At 49.3% G+C, this 14,633-nt stretch overlaps 1 protein-coding gene across 1 annotated transcript in view; it reads right to left on the minus strand.

The window, feature by feature from the left end:
• The window catches only part of PTCH1 (patched 1), a 58,698-nt gene extending 49,639 nt beyond the window's left edge, over positions 1-9,059 (minus strand). Inside the window, exons 1-2 of the mRNA XM_052644817.1 lie at positions 8,862-9,059; positions 7,048-7,240 (exon numbers count right to left, since the gene is read on the minus strand). Coding sequence (XP_052500777.1) covers positions 7,048-7,240; positions 8,862-9,059 — 391 coding nt within the window. The remainder of the gene's footprint in view (positions 1-7,047; positions 7,241-8,861) is intronic.
• Positions 9,060-14,633: the final 5,574 nt, after the last annotated feature.

A 14,633-nucleotide genomic window follows, 5' to 3' on the forward strand; every position in this document is an offset into this window, starting at 1 on the left:
AAGTTTAAAATAAAACACTCCCCTCTTCTCAACCAGTTGAATAGATTACTCTTCAGGAGTTAAATCTGGGCAGATTCAGTCCTACTGGTGTGAACAAAGTAGGGGGGCAGCCATATAAACAGTCCCTTCCACTGCTTAACTGTGACCACCCCCCCACCCCCCCCAAATAAGAGAAGGAAGGCAGACAAGTTACAGCTCAGCCCGAGTGGACAGAGCTGCAGGGGTCATGGGCAGGTCAGCTTTGAAGGAGAAATCCCAATGAAATATAAACATGGCATTGTGGAAACCAGACAAATCTCCCATAGCTTGTCCAGCCAGCGTTAATCTCGCCATCAGCTGTGGAGCATAATCCAAACAAACTGATCTGGCGGTTCATACATCTGGAAGCTGTCATCTTCTGGAACCTCCAAGCAGCGTTCCACATATCTGAAACACTCCATCGCCCAGCCTGACCTCTAAACTTGTCAGAGGGTCAAGAGTGGCAGGCACCAAAGAGATATAAGGATTTAGAGGGTCAGCTGCCATAGGAAGATGGCATCTGAGGCTATCTGTTATTTTTAAAGCACTTATTGTTGGGCATTTATTCTTTGATCGTTTTTCTCCAGATCTGAACGATATGCCACAATTGTTTCCACCTGCATGTATGTGCCCACTGTTAGAATCAATCAATAACTATCTAAAACACATAGTCTTCATTTTAAAAGTGCCTAGGGGACCAAGGAGCAGAAAGGAGCTGTTGCCTTTTTCTTTTTCTCCTTTGTGAAATGCCAAAACCCCCAAACTGACAGCCCCAGAGACCAGAAACTTGGCTGATAACCTTGGCAGTAAGAGCAGAGCCTGTGCACTGCTTGCCTGGCAGACAGGCTTCAGTCCCTTGTTGTTTCTTTGGTTCTGCTGCACAAGAGCAGCTGGCGAAAAGCGGTGTGTGACAGGAACATCAGGAGAACTGGATCATCAAGAGCCCATGTATTATGTGGGTTTCCGAAAGGAGCTGTTATTGCTGTATGAGCAAAGTCCAGTGGTATCTTTTGTTGCTTTTTGTAAAGTCACATTCATGCTAAAAACCTTCAGTCTACTGTGTTGGAAATCCAGTGAGGTCTATCTGCAAAATTAAGTTACCCAAAGGAAAAGGAAAAAAAAAGTATCCGAATATAACACTTCTCCCTTCTTCTATGGCCTATCCCCACCTGTTCTCAAGTTTTCATGATGTTTTTACTTGCTACTTAATATAATTCTAAGGATAATCAAAAATTTAAACTATTTGTGTGAAAAAAGTTAGATACCTGGGTCAGTAAATATGGGGATGGGGAGGGAGGGTTATCTTAAAGCTTTTGCATTTATGGCAATGCTTTAGCAGTGTAATAAAAGCCTTCCATCTGCAATCTATTACCTACTATCTAAACCACTGGTTCTCAATTGGGGCAATTTTGCAACCCCCACCCCCACATTTGACAATGAATAGAAACACAATTAGCACATCCAGGAGAGTGCTATCAGCATCTAGTGGGTAAAATCCAAGGATACTATTAAACATACTACAGTGCACAGGACAGCTCCCACAACGGAGAATCATCCAGCCCCAAATGTCAATAGTGACAAACCTTGTTCTAAACTGAAAAGGTGAAGCTCGATTATCTCCTCTAACTGCCTAAGTTAGAGCCAAAAACAGCCAAGAACACTGAAGGTTTATGCTGGCAACTACAAACTCTGGAGCACTTAGAAATATCAAGCAAGCATTAAAAAAAAAAAGTCCATTTGCCTTAAAAAAAAAAAAAAAAGATCAAGTTATAACTTGTGTCCTCCTCGTTTGATGCTGGCCTCCAGAGATGTTAATAACCAAACACAAGACAATGTGGATTCATTTCAAGGCTGTTATCTTTTGCAGTAAAGGAGGCAATGTTTAGAGAAAAAACCAAAAAGCTCAAAAAGATAAATGAATGTTCTGTCACTGGAGAATCATGACAACAAACTCATGTCTCAGAGAGGGTTGGAGTGGAGGGGTAGATACTAAGTGAGGCAGAAGGATAGAAGCGCTAAGCAAAAATGAAAAACCAACAGAGAAATGGGCAAGATTAAAAAGAAAACATTTTCCTTCTGTGAGATCCAGGGGAAGCTCTCTGGTACCAGGGAGGGAGCTGGAGGCCAAATACACTAGTGTAAACCTTGAGGCAGGCAAAGAATGGCTAAAGGGATACCTGGCAAGTCCCCGCTGACACCACCCGCCAAACACCCTGCACACATCAGAGACCTTCCTGCTACATAGCTGGACCTTCCAAGACTCAAGGTGTCCCACCTCAAACCTGAGGTCCCAACCAAAGGTAAGCACTGGGAATTCTCCCAGAGACCACACCCCTGTCCTCTGAGCCTTCGCCCATGCTGTTCCTTTGACCTGGAATGCCCCAGCACCAGCGCTGCCCCTAACTGACCCTGACTCAGGCCCCCTTCCTCAGGGCTGTCCCACAAGGTGCCCCTGCTATCCTGCCACTGGTCTGTGTGTCTGCTGGGTGGAAGTCCCCTGAGGACAGGGACGATGGTCTTTCATTAACATCACTCTGGAGCTTCAGGCAGTACCTGACACAGAGCAGTCACTGAGAACATGTGCTGAATGAGTATTTTTAAGTAACACTCTCTCCCTGACCTTGCTGCCACTGGCTGGTGTTACTGAAACATTCCACATATTATTTCATCCACCCTCAGGACTCCATTCACAAGCAATCTAGATTTGAAATTTTTTACTTGCAAATACTATAACCCTAAGACCCAAGCTAGCACCTAATATATATTGACAGTTTCTTAAAAAGCAATCATTGTATGAACATTGTAACTACAGAATCAAAGAATTCTTATCACCGATGCCATAAAAAACATCTTCCTTATCTAGATTATATTGGCTGCACATTGTGGCCAATGTATTCAAACCGTCTTTATAAAGCCATATTTCCTCAGCATGTTAAACAAAGCATGAAAGCCAAATCAAAGATACAGCCTATCAAGTGGATTCCTTTAATTTGCTGACTATATTAAAAAGATAACATTATTTTGGCAGATATGAGGACACTTGTAGTAAGTCTACGTGTATACACAGATATAAAGGCAAGTGAAGATATTAATACATTATCTATAAATCAATCTTATCTAGATATGAATGTACCTGTGTACAAATGTATAGTTGCTTTTGCATATATGCATGTTAATTTTTATCAACAGAAGAAATAACATTTTCCAAATTGTTCCTCAGCACTCTCTCTCCTTGAAATCTCTTATGCTTTCCTTTCTTCTGTTGCTTTTTAACTAAGAAAATATGCAACCTCCATTCACTTGGTTTCTTTAGTGTAGCAAGCACCCTTGTTCATGTCCAGAATATCTGCAGTCTCTATTAAGAAATGACTATCTAACAGACTTCTTTGCTGATAGTGATGAAGAATGTACCTAAGACACTAAAGTGCAAATTAACCTACATTCCAAGTTACTTCTCATTTTACTAAAGTTTAGGATAGCAGAGAATTCTTACCCTGAAAAGCAAATAATTCCATTATTTGCTGTTGATATAAACACTAAGCTCACTATGTCACAAACAAGACTTCCTCATTGTTACCTCTACTTTGAATTTAAATTAAAATTATAAAATGGTATGGTGGCTTCCTTGGTTGGGTTTAGTTATACTTCTGAAACTGTTACTTCTTCTACAGGGGAAGAATTGAATATGGAATGAAGGAATGGCAAATCAAGGTCAAGGCAACAGGAGACCAGGCTGACTTAAGTCACCAGTAGGCATGGTGGACATGGAGACACAGAGGATCCATAATTTCTCACTTATAAAATAGGACAATAATTCAATCATCTAGTAAAAAAAAATGTTACAAAGGCTATCAGGTTATAAAAATAAAGATAATAGCTACTCTATTGAGTGGTAAGGCATGTGATAATAGAAATGGTAAGGGTAGTTGTTTAACAAGTGATAGTATGGAGTATATGGCCAAAGAATCAGTGAGCCACACTGAAAGTGCTAAAACAGAATGGGAAGGAAAATAGCTCCGAGGTCCAAAGTAGGCACAATGAGTCTTATCTCAGGTGTGTCATTCCCCAGCACTCTTATCACTAAGCTAGAGCCCCAGCATGTTTCTCCTCCCAGGACTTGAAATGAGTTATGTAATGCACAAACATAGTTACTTCTAAAGGGAGAAGGCAGTGGCAACCCACTCCAGTACTCTTGCCTGGAAAATCCCATGGACAGGGGAGCCTGGTAGGCTGCAGTCCATGGGGTCACTAAGAGTTGGATGCAACTGAGTGACTTCACTTTCACTTTTCTCTTTCATGTATTGGAGAAGGAAATGGCAACCCACTCCAGTGTTCTTGCCTGGAGAATCCCAGGGACGGGGGTAACCCTAGTGGGCTGCCGTCTATGGGGTCACACAGAGTTGGACAGGACTGAAGCAACTTAGCAGTTACTTCTAAATATATTTATACAATGTTATACAATTAAGTGGGGGACTCTGATGCTGGGAAGGACTGGGGGCAGGAGAAGGGGATGACAGAGGATGAGATGGGTGGATGGCATCATGGACTCGATGAACGTGAGTCTGAGTGAACTCTGGGAGATGGTGATAGACAGGGAGGCCTGGCGTGCTTGGGGTCGCAAAGAGTCGGACACGACTGAGCGACTGAACTGAACTGAACTCCCTGGTGCCTCAAATGGTAAAGAATCTGCCTGTAGTGCAGGAGACCTGGGTTTGATCCTGGGTTGGGAAGATGCCCTGGAGAAGGGAGTGGCTCCCCACTCCAGTATTCTTGCCTGGAGAATTCCATGGACAGAGGAGCCTGGGGGGCTACAGTCCATGAGGCCACAAAGAGTTGGACACGACTGAGCTGGACTAACACACACTCACACAAATAAGTTAACGTTGTCTATCAACTTATTAAAAATCTACTGGCAAGTCTTGCTCAAAACAACAAGATATGGTCTTTTGTCATCATCATCGACACTCAACAAATTTGTTGGTCCAAGTAGCAGAGGGAAATTTACTCATCTCTTGCTCTGCCCTAGAACCTGGGGTAGCTCCCCACAGTCTAGCCAATCACATCATTTCTGAATGGTCCAGGGCCCCAGTGAGCTACTGCACCCTATCCCTGCCACACAGGGGGCCTCCACTGCTGCTGTCCACTCAGCTTGGGCCTTTGTTTGACCCCTTTTCTGAGCGTCTGCTTAGAACTCCCTCCCTCCTCTGCTCTAGGTTGCCCTAATTTGCCTCACCACCGCCATGGAAGGTTTTTTCTTTTGCCATTTAACTTTCAAATTTAATGCAAGTCTGACATTCAACTCTAATAGTTTTAAGTGTGTGAATTTGTGCACAGGGAGTGTGTCTCACATCTTCAGTGACCCTTTCAGTGCCCAGCACTGTGCTAGGACCATTACAGATGCACAGTAAACTTGCTGTTAAGACATTATATGTGCTTAATAAAACCCTTCTTTTATCTACTAATGACAATGAGGCGCTGAGTTGAGGTAAATTACCCCATGGATTCAATCCAAAGAAAACTGTTGTATTAATTACCAAGCTACTTAAGGCAAGAATGTTTTCTGGTCTTAATTATTTGGACTATTATTTTAATTGTCACTTCTCAACTAAAGACTTCACCATATGCTTGCAAAACACTGAAAGCTGAATCTTCACAAACAAGGCAAGATTTAATATTCTCCAAGGCTAGGTCTCCAAGAGTATTCTGAAGAGGGATCAATTATGCAATCATGCATGTACTCTTAGGCTTCCAAATTTTGTCTTAGATATCACTAGGAATGCCTCAGATATTCCGGTTTGAAGTATCTACATAATTACCTCAACCCATCTCTCCCATCTGATTATAAGAGATTCCCTAGGTAGCGTTCAGGAGTTAAATGTTTCCAAACACCAACAAAGTTACTTTCCAAAAAGAAACAAACAAACAAACAAAAACCTCAGAAAACAAAAACAACCCTCCTCCCCCCCCCACCCAGCCGCCCCCCCCCCGAAAACCCCTGAATCAAACAGATTTACAAAAAGAATGTAAAATGTTTCCGTCAGCGGTGGCGGCGTATGTCTCTGTCAATGTGTGATCTATTCTAAACTTACAACCACTTGAAAAAAAAAAGACTTCAAGAACCCCCAAATTGAGAAATGTGGATAAAAGACTGGCAGAACCCTTGGAGAGCTCCCATGGCCCCTCCCTCCAAACCCGCGCTCTTAAAACACTTTTTAAAAAAATTCTCTCAGCCTGCAAAACACTGCCTTCTCCCAGAATAATTCCATTTTAAAAGCCCCCACCCGCGAGGAAACATTAATCTACTTTGCAAACAAGCGTTCCAGTCTGTGCTTTACTGTTTTTTTTTTCAACTCCTTTTCCCCCACCCCCCCTTTTTTTTGTACCTTGAGACAAATGTTTTTTTTCCCCAAGAGTTGAAAGCTGTCCAAAAACAGGACCACACACGCCGCCGCCTCCGCAGGCCCGCGTTGCTCCTGCCCCCCGCCCTCCGCGCGCCGGCCGCGGCCGCCGGGGGCGCGCACACTCCCTCCAGCCAGAGGGGTGGCCTCTCTCTGCCCCCACCCTCTTTTCTCTTTGGACGCCGTGGGTGGGGGTGGGGGAGGGAAGGAAGCTGAGGACACGAGCAGGGAGCGCAGACGCCTTCCTCTGGCCGCGTCTGGGCGCGCGGCCGAGGCGAGCGGCGGTGGCGGCTGGACCTGGGGGCCCCCTCGGCCGAGCGGAGTGGTCTGTCCCGCGGAGGGGGGCCCCCCGTGCGCCCCCCGCCGGCCCGCCCTCGCCACTCTCTCCCACAACAGCTCGCAAAGCGCAGCTCCCGGAGTAGATTACAGCGCGGCCTTTGTCGGACGGGCCTGGCTCCTGGCCAGGCGCCCAAACAATAAACAATTCCCCCTGGTGCGGGCAGGGGGTTTTCGCTCTTCACAGAAAGGATCTAGGTGTATGCTGGCAAATATCTTTATCAATTGGAAGGAAGGGAAGGGGGCCCGGGTTGGGGGGACGAGAGGGCGCCGCGGCGGGCGCGGAGTTTCTTACCTTCCACCCACAGCTCCTCCACGTTGGTCTCGAGATTAGCTGCCTTTAATCCCACAGCGAAGGCCCCAAATATGAGGAGGCCTACAACCAAGAACTTGCCGCAGTTTTTTTGAATGTAACAACCCAGTTTAAATAAGAGTCTTTGAAACTTCGCTCTCAGCCACAGCGGCGCTTTCCGGCCAGTAGCTTTCCCCTGAGGATGAAGCAGAAGGGAGGAGTGAGCGCCCGGGAGTCGCGGGCCGCGCGTCCACGCCCGCTTGCGCGCACCCGTCCGGCATCCCGCGAAGGCATGGTTTGGGGGGGGGGGGGGGGTGCCCTGCGGGCTGGAACCCAGGTCGGCCAGAGGAAACGCGAGCGGCGTGGGTGGGGAGGGGGGGCTAGTCATAAATCAAAGTCAGGCTGCAGCGTGGGAGCTGCACCTCGGCCACAGCAGGGGCGCCCCCACGCGCAGCCTGCGTAGCATCCCCGAGTGACTTTAAGGTCTGGGAAGAGGGACTGCGGGAACAAGAGGAAGCCGAGGCAGTGAGGAGAGACACCATTCAATACAGGAAATATTCACACCGGTCCGGGAAGGGAAGGGCTGCGTAATCCCTGCGATGGAGCCCATTTAAGAACAAGCAAACCACTGCACCCTTGCCCGCAAGTTCTGCCCCAGCCTTCACCCTTCTCGGGGTGCTCCGCCGAGGGCAGGGACTGGATACAAGAGCGCTTTGGGAACAATGTATGGCGGGCTTCCCCATTCTGATTCCCCCGCCCGACTTGGTAGTAAATTGGGATCCACGTGGTGAGCGTGGGCGCCGGAGCTCACTCGCGATGCATTTCCGTGGCGTTGGGAGACGCCGTGTGAGCTGAATTAGGAAATGGGGCAGCCATCTGCAACTTACGACAATATTTGTGATCGGAAGAGGGCAGCCACATGGATCTTTCCCTCCTCTCCCTTCCCTTCTGGTTAAACGCGAAAAACAGCCGAGTGCTCAGGGAAGAGCCCAGGCCGACGCAGTCGGGGGTCCTGGCTGGGTGCTGGCTGTTCCCGGCGGCGGCGTTTCCCCGGCGTTGGCCGCAGCCCCGGCGGGCCCCTGTCTGGGTGCTTGCCTTCCCCAGATTCCACACATTTCAGCGAACCTCGTAAACACAATGAACCCGGCCGTTCCGCAGACCCGCATCGCGAATTTAAGGTGGCAATTTGTTTACAACTTCCCTTTCCCCGCACACTGAGAAGAAGTGGCTCAAAAATTGGAAAAGAAGAGGGGAGATGCCCTCTTCCGAGGATAATTTTTAAGGGAGCAGAGATTTCATGCTCAACAAAAGCAAAACTGGCTGCCAAAAAAGGAAACCACCTTTATTTCGGCTCCCTCCTCCCCCTCTCCTCTCTCCGCCTCTCTCCACTCCGCCTCCCCCTCCAAGATGTTAAGAAATGTGGCAGTATTACAGGGGTTTAGGCTGCAAATAGGGGCAGGGGCGCAGGAGGAGGGGGCTTAGGGGCATCGGGCAGTGCCGCGCTGCGGCGGCTCTTGAGGTGGTCCACTGTGGACCGCTTTCCAGTGCTCCGGAAAAGGCACGCTGGGGAGGGCGCGTACGTACACACACACACACACACACACACACACACACACACACAATCTCCACCCCCTGCAGACCTCCGACAGCCCTTTCCTCCCAGGACCGGAGGGAGGGTTTGAATTTTTCAATCCCCACTTGTCTTTTTCCCCCCTTGGAGGTGTGTGTGTGTGTGTGTGTGTGTGTGTGGCGGGGACGATTCCAAAGAGGAAGAGGAGGGAAGAGAGAGTGGGAGGAGAGGAGAGACTGAAATGCACCTTGGAAATCTGCTCCAGAGCGAAGGCGGCGTCGCAGTAGCTGGGCCGGTGCAGATAGTCCCAGTCCGGCACGGCATTGCGGCGCAGTCCCCCGGTCCGCCTGCGCCTCCCGCCACCGGCCGGCCGGCCCGGGGCCCCGCTGCAGCTGCCGCCGCCGCCGCGGTTCTGGAGCTCGGCGGCGTTACCAGCCGAGGCCATGTTGCCGCCGCCGCCGCGGGAACCGAGGCTTCCCGGGCGGCCCGGCGCGCTGCTGCCGCCGCTGCGGGCTCCCGGCGCGCCCTGGCGCTCGGCTAGCGAGGACGCTGCTGGCCGCCGGCTGTTCGGGCTGGGGCTCCGGTTGACAGACCTGCTGCTGCCGCTGCTGCTGCTCACACAGCGGGCGCTGCTGCCGCTGCGGCCGCGGCCGCTGCCGGAGAGTCAGACCCTGCGCCTTCCATTGCCACATTGCGCGGGGGTCCCGAGGTCTCTGCGGCTGCTGCTGCCCACATCCAGTTCTCCGGAGGGCGAGAGCCGGCGCGTGGAGCCAGCCTGTCCTTCGGTCGCTCGCGCGGCGCTCCTGGCTGTCCCCAACTCCCCCTACCGCCTCCCGCCCCGCGCCGCGACCCCTTCACTGCAGAAAGCGCCAGCAAATCCCCGCCGCTCCCGCCGGCCTCGCTGACTCTCTCGGCGTCTCACGGGTAGCCCGAGCGGCCGCGGAGGGTAAAGGCAGAGCCGCCGCCGCGGGGTTCGTGGGCGGCCGGCGGGTCTCAGCGCTGTCGGGCCGGGGCAGCCGCCGCCGCCGCTGCAGTTGCGGCGGTTGTTGCTGGCGGTGGCGGCTCCTGAAGCTGCTGCTCGGGCTGCTCGGGCTGCTTGCACTCTGGCTGCTGGCTTCTCGGTGGCTGCTTGGTCCCGGACTCTGCTTTCTTGTGCTCCTCGCTGACCCGCTGGACCATTCTGCCCCAGTGCAGCGCGCCTCTCTCGCTCCCGGGACCTGGGGACTCCGCTCTGTGTGTGTGCAGCGGGCAGCGGCCGCAGCAGCTCCTTGATTCAATAGATGAGATGGAAGAAGAAAAAAAAGAACTCTCTCCATTTGGAGAAAGAGGAGGAGGAGGGGAGGGGGTGGAGGGGGAGAGAGCGAGCGAAAGAGAAAAAGGCTGGAGCTCCCGCCCCCGGGGCTGTCAGATGGCTTGGGTTTCTGCAACGCGATTGGCTCGCGGAGGGCAGAAATTACTCAGCAAACATGACTATTATTAGCTGCTTAGCAACAGCTCACCAAAGTAGAGAGACCACCCAGGTAGGCAACCCCAGTGTGTGCATCCCGGGCTTCGGGGGGAGCCTCCGAGAGCGCCAACCTTCTCGCATGCAATACTTCCATTAAGGAATGCTCCCCCTCCCTTTCTTTCTTATTCCTTTTCAACAGTGTCTTCTTTTTGTAAGATGCTTTGCTCGTGCGCGCGCGCGCACACACACACACACACATACACGAGTATTTGCCTCGCGATAGACACGGGGGAAAATGTAATATTTTTTAAAGCGCTTAAACAATTTCAGAAATTTCTTCAAAGAAAACCCTTTCAGAGGCACCTTGGCCTCAAGCTGCAGCAAATACTGGGAGGTCCAGCTTGAATTCCCAGGCCTGCACCAATAATGACAGGGTGGTGGATAGTGCGCCAGTGTGTGCCAGATTTTTTTTTTTTTCCCTTTCTCTCTTTTCTTTTATAACCAAAGAGAAGACTTGGGCTCTCGCAGGGAACAACGCCTCGCATTAAGATAAACAAAATGGAAAGTTAAAGAGGAGAGTAAGGACGTTGGAAAAAGCCACCTTTTCTTAAAATTCGCTCCCCCCTCTCCGTTTTCCCTCTCTAAACCCCACAGCAGCACAGTCCAGGTTTGAAGGAGTCAGTGTTTTATAAACGTGGAATCCAGACACAGAAGCAGTCTCGTGGAGGCAGAGGCGTTTTTATTTGAATCTTTAATGCGACGTTTGTAGAGAAGAAACAACAGAATCCTTTTAACAACCGGAGAAACAGAAATGTTTTCTTTAGAAAGAGAGAAAAGCTTTCTTATTTTGGATTCATTTGGACCCTCCTCCCTTTTCATTAACTACAAGTCCCTGTTTATTTATAATCTTTTAAACCTTTCCTCCCAACCTGGTACGCATCCTGTTATATTTAATAGTAGCGTGACATAAAGAATAAAGGCTTTGATGCAGGATTCATTTGAAACAAATTGTGCGCCGATTGCGAGGACCTGTCCGGACACTGCAGCCAGTGTCACGGAGACTTCAGGGGGATTCGCTTCCCGTTGGGGCAGAAAACCTGCGAGTCGGAGGCGGATCCTGGGGTCAGAGACAAATTAAACTGCCTACACGGCTCCGATTTTTATTAAAAAAAAAATTTTTTTTGGACAGTTTTTTTCTTTTGCAAGTTAAGTTCCTCCCCGAGATAGAGACCAGACCCACAAACTCTCTATTCTGTCTCATTTTAGTATTTGGTTCCCCTCACCGCCACTTTTTTTTTCTTTTTTAAAAACAGTATTGAACTGCAGAGGCACTCCCTGCAGCAAGTAGCCGACTGAAGCCGTGAAATGGGGCTGTGTGGCTTTAAGATGCACACGGTGTGTGTTCATTGAAAAAAAAAAAAACACAGAAAGAAAAGGAAAGGAAAGGAAAGAAAGAAACCCAGATGGAGGGAAAGGGGGAGGAGCGGGGTAGAAGGCGGAGCCCACGCTACCACGTGACCTAAGGCCCAGTCGGCGCGCGCTCCAAGGGCCTGGAGGCCTATTGCGCGCGCGCGTGTCCGAGCGCGCCGAGCTCCGGACTCCCCACTCCTGCGCAACCCTGGTCAAGCAGGTAGGGAACTGGATGCGCTCGGCTAGCGCCAGGCGGGCTCCAAGTCTCCAGCGCTGGCTCCTGGGAGCCCAAGGGAGGCGCACGCCCCACCGGCGCGGACGGACGTGCCGGACGCGCCGTAGTACATTCCTGAAGGCGGTCCGGCCCCCTTACGTCGTCCAATGCCTGCGCGGCCTCCTCGTGGTCGGCCAATAGCTTATCGGTCGGGTCCTTTCCCATTCAGCGGCCCCGTCCCGAAAGGAACTGCTACCCGGCGCGCCGGCCACCCGGACGGCCCACGCGGCTCCCGCAGGGGGCCAGTCGGCCAGCCCTCCCCGCCGCCTTACTTCCTCTTCAGCGGCTCCCCCCTCCTTCCTTCTTTCAATCTCCCCTTTCCTTTCTCCTTCCTTTTTCACCCTCCCTTCTTTTCTCCCCCTTCTCTCCGCTTCCTACCGGCCTCACCACCTTCCCTCTAGCCTTTTCTCCTTCCTGGTTTCACTGGGAGGCCCTGCCCTCTGAATCCCAAACTGGCGAAACGCGTGCAGTACCCTGGGCTGGATGGCTCGTCCTGCAGAATAAAGAGACAAAGACAGTAGAAGTGTCTGAGGTGGTGTTCACGAGATCGGGAGGAGGACCTGAGTATCCGACCAGCGCGTAAATTCAAAACTTAAAACTCCGAAGGAGCTCGTGATTTTGTGAGCGGCTCTAGGAAGGGTTGCGAAAATCCAGAAAAGACAAGCAGCGTGCATTTCAAATGACAGTACGTTAATAAATAAGATCGCAGGAATATTGGGCTCGACTGAGAGCAAGCTTAATCTTTGAGCAATATCCTGGTATTTATTATGTTTGGTAAATAGCATATCGGGACACGTGATATATTATTCTGTTTTTTTTCACTGAATGGTTCTACTGACGTTTCAAGTCAAACCGTTTTGTGCGTGCCGCTGGAAATTAATTTTTAAAGGTTTTGGGGGTGGTACCCCTAAAAAGACACGTCAGTCTTATATATGAGGCTTGCTGTGTGGCAAAGGTAACCATGTAGCTATAGGCAGGGCTATGTTTTTCTTTACGAAATTCTATACAATGTTTCAGACCAAAACATTAGTTTTTACTTTATTGCAATTTCAGTATAGATTATGGAATTCTAAAATGAAATGATGAGCTATGCACACACAACAATTTCCTATTACTCCCCGCGCAGCTACATGTATACCATTTCGATGACAAAACCTCTTTCACTCGGGCTCATTTCCCTGGGTTTGACTTAATTCCTAAACTGATCTCTGGGGTTTTCAGCTCCCTTAGCCCCCTCACCCGCTGTTTGATAGGTTAACTTTTCAGTATCTCAGACAATAGTCTCGGCCTGTAAATTCTACCATGGGTTCCAGGACGCAATCCCCAGCCTGGGCTCTAACAAGCGCTATCTTAATCTCCCCACCCCCAGTGGCCGCTTCCCCTGTGGTCTGCTTTTTTCATACACGGAGATGAATTACTTTGAGGATCTAATTGGCCTTGTTTCTGTAACGTTTTAAGAAAGGAAGAGGAGCCAGTGTAAAAGCCTGCTCGACTTGGGTGGTCAGGGCTGAGGCTGCCCCCAATTTGCCTCATTGCTGATGCATGTGAGTTCGACATTCCCAGCGATAATGTTGTTCCTAATCAATCTGCCCTTATTTACATTTGTAAGCATTGTCGGCTTTAATATGCATGCCCTGTGCAGGGCACCGCTGCGCCACACCGGGTTTGTTAACTTCAACCAGGATTCTCCAGACCTGAGAGGAGGCTGACAGGAGGAGCCAGGGCTGCAAAGGTGTCTGCTGGGAAAAATCTCTTTAGTGGCCTTTCTGCACTGAACAAGTGAGACGCTTGGTGCCTTTTCAACCAGCAGGAGTTGCTGGCCTTCTTTCTTGAGTGTCCCATTTTCCCTTTCCAAGTAAAGTCCATCTCAATGCATCAATTGTCATTTTGGTCTCTGTCATGATCCAAGACTTCATTGAAATTTGTAGTTTTCAAAACACATTCTTTAGACTCTTAAATATGATTCCTTTATATCTTTTCTCTACTCCAATATTCAAATAACCATGGTCACACCACACACATCTCAAAAATGACATCTGATTATCCCAATGATGACATTGAAATAAAACATCTGCCCTTTGTGTTTGGACATTCCAGTGATAAGAAACTGTGGGAGCTGCACTTGGTGGAGTAATGAGAAACCAGGCTGGAACTTGACTTTTCATTGGTTTCTCAGATCCAACTAATTAGGTCTTTAAAATCTAATGTAATTTAGCTAATATCTGCAGAGTACAAATGAATGAAAGAGTAGATGTATTCTAGTAATTTGACCTTTGGGCCATGTTATAATTTTATCTACTGAGCTTAATACTCTTTTCCACAAATGCAAAGAATTGCAAACATTACATTAAGTCCCACAAGTATTCCTGTGGAGAGGCTGCGGTGGGGAGAGAATTGGGGATTTAAAGTGATATTCTATTTGTGGATAGAGAGCCCAGGGCACTGGATGTGCATGAAGGGCCAGAACCTGAGCAGTTCAAAGCAGGTACCTTGGATAAGAGTTGACTCAATTCAAGCCATTTTTTGGCTCCTTAAGAGTGCCTTATTATTTCTTCATTGGCAGCTTTTATATTTGCTTAAAGGTGATGGTAGAAAATGAGTCTAAAAGGGGGAGGGAAAAAACCAATTCAGCAGCCCCAGAATGTAACCCCCTTAAGAATGACTCCCCTCCCCTTCTCCCTTCAACCTTCTGTTTCCTCCCGTATTTCCCCCTCCCCAGAACTGGAGGAAAGGGAACAGCTCTAGCCAACTTGTCAAAATAATGCTGCTAATTACCCCTGATCTCCTTTAATGGGAAGCTGCTCCCAATTCTACAAAAGAGTAAATGAGGGGTCTACAGCACAAACCCAGGAGCACTGGCTTTTTTGTGTGTGTGTGCTTGCAGTGAG

The sequence above is a fragment of the Budorcas taxicolor genome, chromosome 8 (genome assembly GCF_023091745.1).
Source record: "Budorcas taxicolor isolate Tak-1 chromosome 8, Takin1.1, whole genome shotgun sequence".
NCBI classification, from domain to species: Eukaryota; Metazoa; Chordata; class Mammalia; order Artiodactyla; family Bovidae; genus Budorcas; species Budorcas taxicolor.